Here is a 15,003-nt window from a genome sequence, read left to right as displayed (position 1 = left end):
CGAATTAGTTCCACACCACCTTTTCAAGTAAAGATTATCTCCAGTTTTAGAGATGAGGAAATCGAGGTGAGAAGCTGTCACTCACACAGCAAGTCAGTGGCAGCACTAGGATTAGAATTCCAAGTTTATGGTTCTGAACCAGAAGATCAGTCAGACTGCCTGTCAGTAGTGTGGAGAAAAGATTTGTTGATAACATGAATGTTAGTGTTTGCTGTTATTGGGAGCATACTAGAAAAGAGACTGCACCTTTTCTTACAGATCTTCAGTTTTCCCTTCATTCTGTTGGTTAATGTTCCATGCGCTGAAAAATGTTGAGACAGTCAATCTACAGTATCTGTTGGTCTTCCTTACAAGGTCATGTATACATTTCTACCAGCCTCACCCATCTGATATGATTTAAATTCATTGGCACTGATGTGGTAGTTTGTTGCTGGGCTGCAGTTATCTGGAAAGTAACAAGAAATGTTTCTATTATTTTTCTGATATTTGCTTGTTGAGGTTCACTGGGTTGAGAGATTTTTTTCATATTTAGACCAAATATATGGAGAAAGCCTATCAATCTGCAATGGATAAGTCTACACTGAGGGAATATAAATAATGGTTTAATCTACATTAGCTACAAGACTATATTCGTTTTATTCATATTATAGCTGGGAAACTTAAATATACATTCTTCTCTATGTGGGCAGATCTTACACATTAGATAACATGAAGTCAGGATTTTCTCATCTCTATTATTACTTCTATACTTTGCTACGTATGGATATTTACCTGCTTGAACAAAATGAAAACAAAATAATTTATTTAAAAAAAAAGAAAAAAGGGGGGAAAAAAAGGAATGATTCTGCCCCCATAGGGTATGCTGCTGCAGTGATGTACAGGCACCCTAAGAGCCCCTTAGCTGGAAGAGGGAGAAATCTTCTGACATGGGCATGGCATAGGACAGCCAGAGGCAGCCCTACACAGGCCTCCTCCTACGCACACGTGTTGTGCCAGAGCAGGAGTGGAATCCCAACTAGAGCTGAGCTATTAACTGGCTTCTTGGTTCACTGTCTGAATCCAAAAATCTACCCACCCCCCTTCCCAAATTTGGTTCTTTTTGAACCAAAACTGATTTTTTTTCCAATTTTTTTTCTTGCCAAAACCACCCCAAAATGTAATTTGGGTCGAACATAACCTTTTGAATCAACATTTCATTTTGAAAAGGTCATTTCAAAACAAAACGTCAAAATGGTTTGTTTAAAAAATATTTAGACATTTCCAGGCTTTTTTCTAGCCAAAACTATTCACCAAATTCAACGCAAGTTTGTGAATAGTTTTGGTGCCCTGAAAAAGGCAGGTTTTGGTGTGATTTTACTATTTTCCAATAAATAAATAAATAAATAAAATGGGGGGGGGAGGGGATTTGCCCAGCTCTATCCAGTACATTTAGTGACAGAGATTCTCATTTATCAGCTGCTGTGCAATAGCTAATAGAAAGTCTGGAAGGGGGACATGGTAAATTAGAGTAGCTCCTGAATTCTTTACTTTACAGTGCATTGTGGATGCAACCTCCCTGTGCAGAGCCGACTGAGTGCTACAAGGGACCCTGGACGTGGAGCTCAGAATCAAATGTATGCAAATGTGGCTTAAAGCTACTTTTGCAGTCCATCCCCCTTGCGTTGTGCCTTACTGTGGTGTACATCTTGGAAGAACAGCACAGAGTGCGAGCTATAAGTGATATTACAAATTTTATCAAATGATCAAGTTAGATCTACAGTGAGAAGGGAAAATATAATCCGAAACAATGCATAAAGAATATATTACAGGTATTTGCAATGGTATATTACGCTGCATGATGGTGTAGTTTAAAGGTTTTATTTGGGAAAGCCACATTACTCAAGTTCTACAAGTCAAGCCATCCTGATGAGTAATCAATCATAAAATCTTTACACGACAGGTAAAAATTTTCAAAAGTGAGCTAGGATCCTAAGTCCCATTAACTTTTATTGAGACTTAGATTCCTAAGTCTCTTTTGAAAATGGGACTTATTTAACTTTTCTATTGAAGTGCCATTTTCCCATCCCATCTCCTAGAACTGGAAGGGACCTTGAAAGGTCATCAAGTCCAGCCCCCTGCCTTCACTAGCAGGACCAAGTATTGATTTTGCCCCAGATCCCCAAGTGGCCCCCTCAAGGATTGAACTCACAACCCTGGGTTTAGCAGGCCAATGCTCAAACCACTGAGCTATCCCTCCCCCCTTATAAATTAATGGAGATATCCCATCTCCTAGAACTGGAAGGGACCTTGAAAGGTCATCGAGTCCAGCCCCCTGCCTTCACTAACAGGACCAAGTACTGATTTTGCCCCAGGTCCCTAAGTGGCCCTCTCAAGGATTGAACTCACAACCCTGGGGTTAGCAGGCCAATGCTCAAAGTGAGTTAGGAATCTAAGCCTCAATGAAAGTCAATGGGACTTATGTGCTTTTGAAAATTATACCCCATATTATTAAGTATTCACTATATACCACAAATTTAATAGAAAAAATATTTTAGAAAGTTTTTAACCTATATTTTCAAAATTTAAAAAAATTGGCACTATTTTTCATGTCCCTATATGCCAAGCCAGGTTCTTTTGTTACTATGAGTCCAATAGTTTGGCATTCAGAAGGAAAGAAGAGTTATAATCAGAATCTTAGAAACCTCTGAATCATCAGTATTAGCTTTTCTGTACGCAATATCATCATAATTCTAAAGCCAAGTCTCTCAGTAAGGTACAGGACTAGATCCATGTGCTGTGTCCCCTGCTGTAGTGATAAAAATTTTCTCTTTCCACTGGTGTAAGTCTCACAATGTTTGGCCTGAAGGGGTCTTGGCCAGTGGGTCTTGATGACCACCCTCACCCAGCCCACCCAGTCCTGAGTGATGTCCCCCATGATGGACTTCATGGTGTACGCGTTGTCGTAGTCTCTTGTGTACTGCTGGTTGTTGGGGAAGGGCCCGAAGGTGTTCATCTGAGCAATGCAAAACCACCCAAGTGTCTTATTTAACTGGTCGTGGGTCAGCATCCACCCGCACATGGGGCCCACCGTCGGCTGCCGGAAGGAGTGCTTCTGACCACTACTCCGGGGGCTATATGCTGCTACAGCGACAGCATAAAAGCGTTAGAGGAGAATTCCCCTGGCATAGGAGCCTTGTGAGATGCTCTCCAGCCTCCTCGCAGACACAGGCCAAGGTGAACTGCTGGAGCAGCAAAGCTGGGAGGGGACAGATCAGGGTGAGAGGGGACATGGTCTTAGCACTCAGTACTATAGGGATTCTGGGCTTCAGAGAAGTCCATAGCCAGCTTAAGTGAGGCTGCCCCTGGACTCTTCTAATTTATAGTGGGTCCATTACAATCCCTACAACAGCTCAGAATCTAGGCAGTGCAAAGGTGGCATAAAGCCGTCTTTGCCTACTGCTTCAGGCTCTGCCTACTGAGATGCAGCATAGAATCTAGCCTAGGTTCTCAAACTGTGATCCATGGACTACCAGTGGTCCACGAGCTCCATTCACGAGCTCCATTCAGGTGGTCCTCTAAGGTGCACACCTGGGCGGCCACACATGAAAGAATGAAGGGCCACCCACCTAATTAGTGGAGCCATGCAGGCTTGGCTCCACTAATTAGGTGCTTGGACCCTGGAGAAGACGCACATGAAAGGTGAGGTGGAGGCCTTGGGGGAAATAGAGGGTAGATGGGAGGGAGCGGTGGGGTGAGAAGAGGGGATGGAGGGAATTTGGGACATGCAGGGCTGCGGTGGCCAGAGAAAGAGGCGACTTTCCCCAGCTGCAGGGCTGCGGCTGCTGGGGAGAGACAGACCTCCTTCCCAGCCTCAGCTCTGTGGCTGCTGTGGCAGGGGAGAGACCCCCCCACCCCCCTCCTTCCCAGCCTCAGCTCTGTGGCTGCTGTGGCAGGGGAGAGACCCCCCTCCTTCCCAGCCTCAGCTCGGGTGCTGCCACGGCAGGGGAGAGAGGGCACATCCATCGCATTAGAAAGGTTAGACTACTGATATTAAAATATGAGTTGTGTGCTTTTATTTGTAGAACAAAAAATGTTAATTATTATTAAGGTTTTTTTTATATAGTGCTTTTATCCAAAGTGCTTTACAATAGTTAGCTAATGGTACAAACATTTGGAAAGGTCATTAAATGGTGCACTGAGACCCTCAGCTAGTTTCAAGTGGTCCATGAAAAAAAAAAAAGTTTGAGAACCACTGATCTAGCCCATTAGCCCTGATGAAGTCAGAGTCCATTCACTGTGACCTTGTCATCACTGGTGTTAGCATCATTAGGAGCCTTAGAAGATGGGCAGCTGACAAGGTTTTTAGACCCTATTACAATTTAGCCTACACTAAACATGGTGAGCAGGAACAGTGTTAGCAACAGTGAAAATGTTTTAGAAGATTTCCCTTGTGGAGACAGGGCATCTGTTTTGCAGCCCAGCAACTCTCTTCTCAGCTACTCCTGCTGTCTCCACAAAGCCCTCCTTTCTCCAGTTAAAGCCATTTGTTCAGTATTTGCTCTGGCTTTCGCCTTGTTGCAAATAGTAGAGATGGTTTCAGTTTTTGCAAACACTATACTAAGTGAAATGTAACTGGTTTAATCACAAACTTAAAATTCATAGGTCAGTGACAATGGTTAGGCTGCTACTATGCAAAGACCACTGCCTATCATGACGCATTGTTGGCTTGGACTCCCCCATTTGTCTATATCTATCTGTTGGCTTTTGTCTTATACTTAGACCGTAAGCCCTTTTGGGCAGGGCCCGTCTTTTTGGTCTGTGTTTGTACAGCACTTATCATAATGGGTTCTGGTCTATGACTGGGGCCCCTAGGCAATGCAAATAGTAACAGCAGCATTCAACAAAAGGTTTGTTAAAGGGAAAGAACCTGGATCTGTTTATGGTTTCATTAGAAAAACCATGCAAAATTTTCATGGTTCAAGTTCAAAACCAGGTGAAACTTGGTAGATTCATCTTAGTTTTACCTTGAGCTTCAGGGATTGTTTGAAACCAAACTCAGGGAATGTGATTCTACATGAACTGGAACTGAAGCCACATAAAGTGAAATTAATGTGTATTAGAGCTACATAAATTCACTGGAGTGAAGTATTGAGCCCACACATCAGATTGAGACCAGTTTCTCATAGCTTTGAGTGGCTATTACTTCTTAAAGCGAACAAATGGTCTCATTGTGATGTCATGGCAATCAAGGTGTGACTTAATTATGGCAAACATCTAGAACAGGGATGGGCAAACTTTTTGGCCCAAGGGCCACATCTCGGAATAGAAATTGTATGGCGGGCCATGAATGCTCACAAAATTGGGGTTGGGGTGCGGGAGGGGGTGAGGGCTCTGGTTGGGGGTGCGGGCTCTGGGATGGGGCCAGAAATTAGGCATTCAGGGTTCAGGAAGGGGCTCTGGGCTGGGGAGTAGGGTTGGGGGTGGTGGTGAGGGCCCCAGCTGGAGGTGCAGGCTCTGGAGTGGGGCTGGGGATGAGGAGTTTGGGGTTCAGGAGGGTGCTCCAGGCTGGGATTAAGGGGAATGGAGGGCAGGAGGAGGATCAGGGCTGGGGCAGGGAGTTGGGGTACAGGGAGAGGCTCAGAGGCGCAGGGTCCAGGCGGTGCTTACCTCAAGCAGCTCCCAGAATCATAGAATATCAGGGTTGGAAGGGACCTCATGAGGCCATCTACTCCAACCCCCTGCTCAAAGCAGGACCAATCCCCAACTAAATCTCATCCCAGCCAGGGCTTTGTCAAGTCTGACCTTAAAAACTTCTAAGGACGGAGATTCCACCACCTCCCTAAGTAACCCATTCCAGTGCTTCACCACCCTCCTAGTGAAAAAGTTTTTCCTAATATTCAACATAAACCTCCCCCACTGCAACTTGAGACCATTACTCCTTGTTCTGTCATCTGGTACCACTGAGAACAGTCTAGATTCATCCTCTTTGGAATCCCCTTTCAGGTAGTTGAAAGCAGCTATCAAATCCCCTCTCATTCTTCTCTTCTGCAGACTAAATAATCCCAGTTCCCTCAGCCTCTCCTCATAAGTCAGGTGCTCCAGCCCCCTAATCATTGTTGTTGCCCTTCGCTGGACTCTTTCCAGTTTTTCCACATCCTTCTTGTAGTGTGGGGCCCAAAACTGGACACAGTACTCCAGATGAGGCCTCACCAATACCAAATAAACCACGTCCCTCGATCTGCTGGCAATGCCCTTGCTTATACAGTCCAAAATGCCATTAGCCTTCTTGGCAACAAGGGCACACTGTCCACTCATATCCAGCTTCTCGTCCACTGTAACCCCTAGGTCCTTTTCTGCAGAACTGCTGCCTAGCCACTCAGTCCCTAGTCTGTAGCAGTGCATGGGATTCTTCCATCCTAAGTGCAGGACTCTGCACTTGTCCTTGTTGAACCTCATCAGGTTTTTTTGGCCCAATCCTCTAATTTGTCTAGGTCCCTCTGTATCCTATCCCTACCCTCCAGCGTATTTACCACACCTCCCAGTTTAGTGTCATCTGCAAACTTGCTGAGGGTGCAATCCATGCCATCCTCCAGATCATTAATGAAGATATTGAACAAAACCGGCGCCAGGACCAACCCTTGGGGCACTCCACTTGATACTGGCTGCCAACTAGACATGGAACCATTGATCATTAACTGTTGAGCCCGATGATCTAGCCAGCTTTCTATCCACCTTAAAGTCCATTCATCCAGCCCATACTTCTTTAACTTGCTGGCAAGAATACTGTCGGACGCCGTATCAAAAGCTTTGCTAAAGTCGAGGAATAACACGTCCACTGCTTTCCCCTCATCCACAGAGCCAGTTATATCATCATAAAAGGAAATTAGGCTAGTCAGGCATGACTTGCCCTTGGTGAATCCATGCTGACTGTTCCTGATCACTTTCTTGTCCTCTAAGTGCTTCAAAATTGATTCCTTGAGGACCTGCTACATGATTTTTTCAGGGACTGAGGTGAGGCTGACTGGCCTGTAGTTCCCCGGATCATCCTCCTTCCCTTTTTTAAAGATAGGCACTACATTAGCCTTTTTCCAGTCATCCGGGACCTCCCCTGATCGCCATGAGTTTTCAAAGATAATGGCCAATGGCTCTGCAGTCGCATCCACCAACTCCTTTAGCACCCTCGGATGCAGCGCATCTGGTCCCATGGACTTGTGCTCATCCAGCTTTTCTAAATAGTCCCGAACCACTTCTTTCTCCACAGAGGGCTGGTCACCACCTCCCCATACTGTGCTGCTCAGTGCAATAGTCTGGGAGCTGACCTTGTTTGTGAAGACAGAGGCAAAAAAAGCATCGAGTACATTAGCTTTTTCCACATCCTCTGTCACTAGGTTGCCTCCCCCATTTAGTAAGGGGCCCACACTTTCCCTGACCACCTTCTTGTTGCTAACATACCTGTAGAAACCCTTCTTGTTACTCTTAACATCCCTTGCTAGCTGCAACTCCAAGTGTGAGTTGGCCTTCCTGATTTCACTCCTGCATGCCTGAGCAATATTTTTATACTCCTCCCTGGTCATTTGTCCAGTCTTCCACTTCTTGTAAGCTTCTTTTTTGCGTTTAAGATCAGCAAGGATTTCACTGTTAAGCCAAGCCGGTCGCCTGCCATATTTACTATTCTTTCTACATATCGGGATGGTTTGTTCCTGCTACCTCAATAAGGATTCTTTAAAATATGGCCAGCTCTCCTGGACTCCTTTCCCCCTCATGTTAGTCTCCCTGGGGATCCTGCCCATCAGTTCCCTGAGGGAGTCAAAGTCTGCTTTTCTGAAGTCCAGGGTCCGTATTCTGCTGCTCTCCTTTCTTCCTTGTGTCAGGATCCTGAACTCGACTATATCATGGTCACTGCCTCCCAGGTTCCCATCCACTTTTGCTTCCCCTACTAATTCTTCCCTGTTTTTGAGCAGTAGGTCAAGAAGAGCTCTGTCCCTAGTTGGTTCCTCCAGCACTTGCACCAGGAAATTGTCCCCTACACTTTCCAAAAACTTCCTGGATTGTCTGTGCACCGCTGTATTGCTCTCCCAGCAAATATCAGGGTGACTGAAGTCAGGGCCGGCTTTAGAAAGTGCGGGGCCCAATTCGAACATTTTTGGCGGGGCCCGGCAGGGATGACTAACAAAAAAAAAAAAACATGTAAAAGAAAGCCTTTAATTTCTTCCATGTATTATTTACTTTCCATAACTATATAAATAATAAAATTATATATTATGTACATTGCATATATATTATGATCATATGATCGGTTATTAATGAGCTCCGTTTCACGTGTGTGGGTCCCCGCCACTCCCTGGGGGTGTGGTAGGGTGACCAGATGTCCCGATTTTATAGGGACAGTTCCGAGTTTTGGGTCTTTTTCGTATATAGGATCCTATTACCCTACCCCCTGTCCCGATTTTTCACACTTGCTGTCTGGTCACCCTAGTGGTGTGCACATGTGTGGGTCCCAGCTTCTCCCTGCCCCCCTCATTGAAGCAGGTGTTCAGGGTTACTGCCCTGGGAACTGCAGGGCACCAGTGGACATGGGGCTGGCTGGAGGCAGGGCAGGGGCTGACTGGAGGTAGGGTCTGGCTGCAAGCAGGGCAAGGGGTGCGGGGCTGGCTGGAGACAGGGGGGTGTGGGGCAGGCTGGCTGGCTTCAGGCAAGGCTGCAGGGGGGTGCGGCAGGGGTTGGCAGGGCTGGAGACAGAGGAGTGCGGGACTGGTTGGCTTCAGGCAGGGGGGTGTGGCAGGGTTGGCTGGAGACAGGGCAGGGGGTGCGGGGCTGGTGTGGGCAGGGCAGGGGGTGCAGGGCTGGGCTGCAGGGGTGTGCGTGGGGCAGGGGTTGGCTGTGGGCAGGGGGTGCAGGGCTGGCTGCAGGCAGGGCAGGAGGTGCAGTAGGAGCTGGCTGTGGGCAGGGGGTGCAGGGCTGGCTGGACACAGGGGCTGGCTGCGGGCAGGGCAGGGGGTGTGGGGCTCCAGCTACCTTGGTCCTTTAAATAGCCGCTGGAGCCCCGCCGCTTCCCCAGGGCTCCCTCGGCTATTTAAAGGGCCAGGGCGGTAGAAGCAGGGGAGCCCCAGGCCTTTAAATAGCCCCCAGAGCCCTGGGATAGAGGGAGGCTCGGGGACTATTTAAAGGGCTGGGGCTCCAGCTGCCTCTGCTGCACCCTCTGCCCGCACCAGTTCTATGATTTTATGTTTAATCTGTAAAATGGGAATAACAATACTTCCCCTTTCTAAAGCATGCTGAGATCTTAGATGAAGAACTGCTAGGCAAGCACAAAGTGTATCCGATCATCAGTGTGCAACATTATATGGCTATTATTGATAACTTGTATTACAGCAGCGCCTAGTGAAAGGATCAAGGCCCATTGTGCTAGGTGCCGTGTGACAAATGAAGACAGCTCCATCACTTAAAGATGCAAATGGACAAAACAGAGGGGCAGAGGGCAGAATGGATGTAATAAAATGAAAAAAAAATGCAGAAAAATTGACCTTTTGGCTTGTTACTTGACTAAATCAAAAGGTATAAAATGTAAGAGTCACAGCACAATGATGTCTTGTCTACACCAAAAGGTATTTCAGGATTCTTTCAAAATGTCTGTAATCTGAACCCAGTTGGGAGAATGCACTCACCAGTTAGAATGGCCAGCAACCCACGTTTCTAGCGAGGAAGAATGACCCAGTGACTTGGGTAGAAATCTAAGAATTAGGCAACCTGGGTTCAATTCCCTGTGCTAGATGGTATGTGTGACCTTGGGTAAATCACTTGGCCTCTCTATGCCTCACTTTGCTATCTGTAAAATGAGGATAATCCTACTTGTAGGGATGGTGTGAGGCTAAATATGTTACAATAATTGCAAAGCGCTTAGCGATCTCCTTGTGAGAAGTGTTATCATACTTATCAGTAAGAGATCGATGTTATTTGGTTAGGGGAAAACAGCCTGCTTAACCCTGTGTAGTGTACAGCAATAGCGCCCCTGCCCAGAGAGCTGACAGTCTGACAGACTGACTCCAGGCTGACACTGTGGAACAAAGCATGGCCCATGTATTGTGGGGCCCAAGTCAGGGGCTGGATTTCCACACCCTGTGGAGCTGGGATGTGGGTTCCAACACGTCTATTTAAGCGCCCTCACTGGGAAAGGCCTGAAAAGAATCATCTGCCAGCCAGGGACGCTCCCTGCCTTGTCCAGCAGAATCTCTGCCCTGTCGCTTCTCCCCAGGGCCTGCCTGCAAAGCTCCCCGGCTCCCCTCTTCCATGTATTTCAATGGCGTTAAGAAGCGTGTCGTGGTCCCCCCTCCCAGCGCTGGCTAGGGCGGAGGAAGGGAGACTCCCAGTCACGCCCCAAGAGGAGATTTGGGGGCCTGGGGCAGCTCTACCCTAACCCCCGCCCTAAAATGGGACAATAACTCCTCAGACAGCCCTTGGGCTCCCCCCGCCGCCGTACCGCATATCGGCTAAGAGCGGCTCATCCTCCCCCTTCCCCCGCCCCCTTGCCTGGAAGGGGTGGGATGGGATTGTCAGCGTGGAATCTGGTTGCATGCTGGGCCGGCAAATTCAGGCTGCGTGTCTCTCCGGAGCATTACGGCTCCCTTTCCCGGCTCCTTCGGCTGCTCCAGGCTGAGCGGCGGCCGCGAGGAAGGCGCGGGGAGACGCGCTGTGCTCCCAGCCCGAGCAGCCGCAGCCATGGCCGAGCGCCGCGCCTTCGCCCAGAAGATCAGCAGGTAAAGGGCCCGGGCGGAGCGCCGCGCTCCCGGGAGGCGTGCGCCACACTGTAGCCTCCCGCTGGAGCAGCGCCCGGCAGGCACTGAGCGCCGGGCTGGGCCGGTCGCGGCAGAAGGGGCCTAGTCGGGGCAGGAGATGCCCCGCTGACCCGCCCTGCTGTTCAGTTCCCCCCTCCCGGGTTTTCATCCGCCCGGGTGGGGCCGGTTCGTTTTGTGTTGCCCCAGGTTGCATCATGTCTGTGCATGGTCCCGATCTAGGGTGGGGGGCGTGAGCGGCTGGGATGCAGGGGGGTGTGGGTGCATTGCGCTCCGAGGGAAGATCTGGGGAGGTTTGTTTACGTACGTTGGATGCTGGAGAAACCCAGGGTCCGCCACATTCCCATTATGCAGGCTGACAGGTTTCCCAACGCCCCCCTGGCCGGCGCTGTCAGTGCAGCGGGGTGGGTGGGTGGGGTGCAGCGCGAGATGTCCAGCGTGAAGAACCAAAACACTTCTGTAATTTTTTGCTCCTGGCTTTTTGACCCCCGCTGGTAGCAGGTAAGATCCTTTCGGAAAGAGAAGGCTGCCTTGCCGCTTGGCCCAAGGTGGCCACGGATTTGCTCTAATCAAAACAACAAAAGCAATTCTGGGGTTGCGGTGGAGATTGTGTTTCCTCATTCTGCCACAAAAGGGGGTGGGGGAAGGAGATCCCCGGCCTAAGCTCCATCCTCAGTTGTTATTGTGTATTTATATATGTGTACATGGTGTCACCTCAATTCAGCGTTTCATTAAAACGCCTTACATTAAATACACAGCGGGCAGGTCTTGCTAACAGTATTCTGCACTGTGCATTTCACCTATGCTTTTGTACCAGGTGAAAAATTAGAGCGGTTCCATGTGTGCTGTCTAGATATATGGGTACAATGCTAAGGCTGTACTAGTATAAAATATTACTCAGACATTGTATCAAGAATTTAAAACTACTGGAATATAATTCTTCCTCTATTGACCAAATGTATGTGTCACAGATTCATCTACTGGAAGGCGCATGGGTCTGGAATCCCATGGAGTTCTAGCACCAGCTCAGCACAGATACCTTGGGAGAGTCACTTAACCTCTGCCTCAGTCCCGTCTGTAAAATGGGAGCTACAGCTCCCTTCCTCATACATGCTGTCATAAGCCAGCTAGTTTGTTTGTCTAGAGACCTGTGCACAGGGCCGGCTCTAGCTTTTTTGCTGCCCCAAGCAGCAAAAAAAAAGCGCCGCCCCTGAACCCCGCCCGCCGAGTGCCACCACCCCCCCCGCGCCGAGCGCTGCTGGAACCCGGAACCCCGCTCCAGCGCCGTGCCCACGCCGCCCCCTCGCCGAGCCCCGCGCAACCAGAGCCCACCCCCCCCAGCGCCGCCGGAGCACCCCCCCCGGCGGAATGCCGCGCCGCGCTCCCCCCGCCGCCCCTTACCAGGTGCCGCCCCAAGCATGTGCTTGGGTGCTTGGAGCCAGCCCTGCCTGTGCAAACACTAAGCTGTATATAACATTTGTAATATGAATTTTTTTTTTTTTTAAAACAGAGCAGAATTTAAAAGAATTCCATTAGCAACTTCCTACAGCCTTTTTAAAAGTTACATTTCCAGCCGCAAGCGCTTCCAAATGTGAACTGATGCAGTGCTGTTTTTGAGAGCCTGATACCAGATTGGTTAAGGGTCTCTGTGGCTGCTCCTTCCTTTCCCAAGAAGCAGAGTGAAATTATCTAGACCAGGGTAAGTTTCACTGCTGCTATTCAGATGGCTCTGGGCAGCCATGAACTGAATGTCACTTTCAGTTTTCTGAATGGGAAAGCTGCAGTGATTCATGGGAAGAGGTGGGGGAGGGGAGAGTGCTATCCCTCCCATTGCAGGGGTTCCAGGAGAGAATGCAGCTCTGTGCTCTTTCCTTCTTAGGGAATAGGCAGGAGAGAAGAGGGGCTTCAGATTTATTAGAATGTATTAAAGGTTGATATGAAAAATTGATGGCCCAAGAATTTCACCATACCTCTTCCCATCACGTGGTGTGGCAGGAGTAGGGTGACCAGACAGCAAGTGTGAAAAATCGGGATGCGGGTGGGGGGGGGGGGGTAACAGGAGCCTATATAAGAAAAAGACCCAAAAATCAGGACTGTCCCTATAAAATCGGGACCCTAGGCAGGAGCTGGTTTTGCCATCAGGGCACTTTTCCTGGTTCTAGCTTGCTGTCATGAGTACAGCTGCATGAGAGATAGGAGTTCTAGGAAAGTCAGGAGTAAGAATTTGTGAGTTCTGCAGCTTCAGTGAAGAGTCTACACAATAGTTTGCCACCCTCCCTTTGTGACGTCTCTGTCTGGCTCTAGTGGAGTAGCTTTCAAGTTTCCCAACCAGTGTTACAGATGTTAACCTCACAATATAGGAAGGGGGAAAAGTTGCTATAATGCCATCTTTGTATACCTTGCAGTGCTGTAGTCATTTGTTGTGTTTAAAATCAACCAAATGACACTGTGCAGGTACAGATGTTTCCCTTCTGACAGTTGCAGAGAAGAGTTATGGAACTCCTGACATGGAGTATGTGATTTACTGTATATGTGAATTTTACCTGCACATGAACAGGTTAATAATGTTTTCACCTCTCTTAGCCAGAAGGCTGAGCAAAACTACTGTTAATGGATGTGACTGGATAAGCCCTATGTCCAGTTATTCTGGTAGAGCAGTATTTAGGAATTCTGAAGCAAGGGAACATATTTTTGTACTTATACTAATACACAAATTGCTCCTCAAAACATTGCTGTGGTGGAGTCCTAGAATCTGAACTCTGGCCACAAGCAAACTGCTTGCACTTGTAGGTTCCTAGGGCTTTTCCCTGTGGCTGTCGGAAGCCTTCTCTTGTTTTAATTTTCATGCCATTGTTTGAAGTAGAATATCCGTGTTACATTTTTCACACATTGACATCCTGTTTGCCTTACTCCTAGAGCTAGTCACACAGTACTAAATTTGGCCTGTAGCGAGTATGTTTATGTAGCTAGCACACACTTTGGTTAATATTAAAGCAGAATACAATTTGTAGGATTACCTGCCGGTGTGTGTGCAGGATTCAGGGTTGGATTTAGAGTAGTTTTAGGGAAGAATTTTCTGAGTGAGGAAGCATATAGACTTTAGTTATTACTTTTTCTGAAATGTTCTCCAGGTAATTCTGTGCTTCCTAGTCATCATAGCACTGATACATTGTTTACTATTTCCCCCAACCAACATGGTCTACCTCAGAAGTGTATGCAGAACAGTAGTCCCATCAGTGATATACATTCATCACTATTAGGTTATTTTACTATGAGCAACAGCAGCGGTGCTAGACTGTTGCAGCTGTTTCACAACACTTCCCAATATCTCTATTATAAAATGTCAATCTTACCACTGCAGTGCAACATTCTCTTACTGGAAGTGTTCACAAAGATGCAAAATTCTTGGCCTGCACTTTGACTATTATGTATGCACTATTCCTCCCTCATCCTACCTAAAAAGACCTCAGTGTTGAGCTGACTTTCCCGGCTGAGGTGGGTTAGTTAATGCCTGGTCTTCATTTGAAATTGTACCAGTATATGTAGATCAGTTAGGCATGTGATTTTTAAAAAAAAGTATAGTTATGTCAGTATAAACTCTACTGTGGATGCTGTTACACTGATACAAAGGTACTTCTGTAACAGTTTAGTTACTTGCCTCCTCATGTGGGAATAGCTATTTTGGTATAAAGCACCTTTATACCAATATAATTCCATCCACACTTGTATCACTTGAGCGATACCAGTGAAATGGTACAACTTTTTAGTTTAGGCAAGGCCTTAGTACAGAGCCTCTTAAGCGCATTGTTCTTGGTGGGACCCAGAAGGGTTTTAAAGCATGAAGCAACCTTCTTCAGGGGCTCAGCATTCCGTCTAAAAAGCTGGAATCCTGGATTCTGACCTCCTGTATGTTAGTAGGTTGTGCTAGTTATCTTCCTTCTTTGATATTATTACACTTTCTTCCATCTGTTACATTCAGGGCCAGTATCTCATTCATATTGAAGCCCCCCTTTACACCTCAGGCAATATAAAGGGGCCTTAAAGAGAGTAAATTTACATTTAACCCACTTTAATGCCCCCTTATACTGCCAAGATGGCATGTAAGTCTCTGGCCCATAGTCTGCTTAGGTCCAGTAGAGATTGAGGGTTGTTCTTAGCCCAAATAATTCACATGCTGAGATGGTCTGATCCTGCACCTATTGAAACCAATATCAGAGCCCTCATTGGCTTCAGT

At 47.6% G+C, this 15,003-nt stretch overlaps 1 protein-coding gene across 13 annotated transcripts in view; it reads left to right on the top strand.

Moving 5' to 3' along the window:
* Window positions 1–10,548: 10,548 nt before the first annotated feature.
* The window catches only part of DOCK7 (dedicator of cytokinesis 7), a 154,249-nt gene continuing 149,794 nt past the window's right edge, over window positions 10,549–15,003 (top strand). For 11 of the 13 annotated variants that reach the window (XM_065553951.1, XM_065553945.1, XM_065553942.1 and 8 more), the window contains exon 1: window positions 10,574–10,733. In XM_065553951.1, coding sequence (XP_065410023.1) covers window positions 10,696–10,733 — 38 coding nt within the window. In that variant the 5' untranslated portion in view covers window positions 10,574–10,695. Of the gene's footprint in view, window positions 10,734–15,003 lie in introns of all 13 variants that reach the window. The other 2 variants (XM_065553953.1, XM_065553954.1) reach the window with 2 other exon arrangements.

Source organism: Chrysemys picta, chromosome 8, assembly GCF_011386835.1.
Source record: "Chrysemys picta bellii isolate R12L10 chromosome 8, ASM1138683v2, whole genome shotgun sequence".
Classification (NCBI taxonomy): domain Eukaryota; kingdom Metazoa; phylum Chordata; order Testudines; family Emydidae; genus Chrysemys; species Chrysemys picta.
This window is presented reverse-complemented; position numbering and strand designations above follow the sequence as displayed.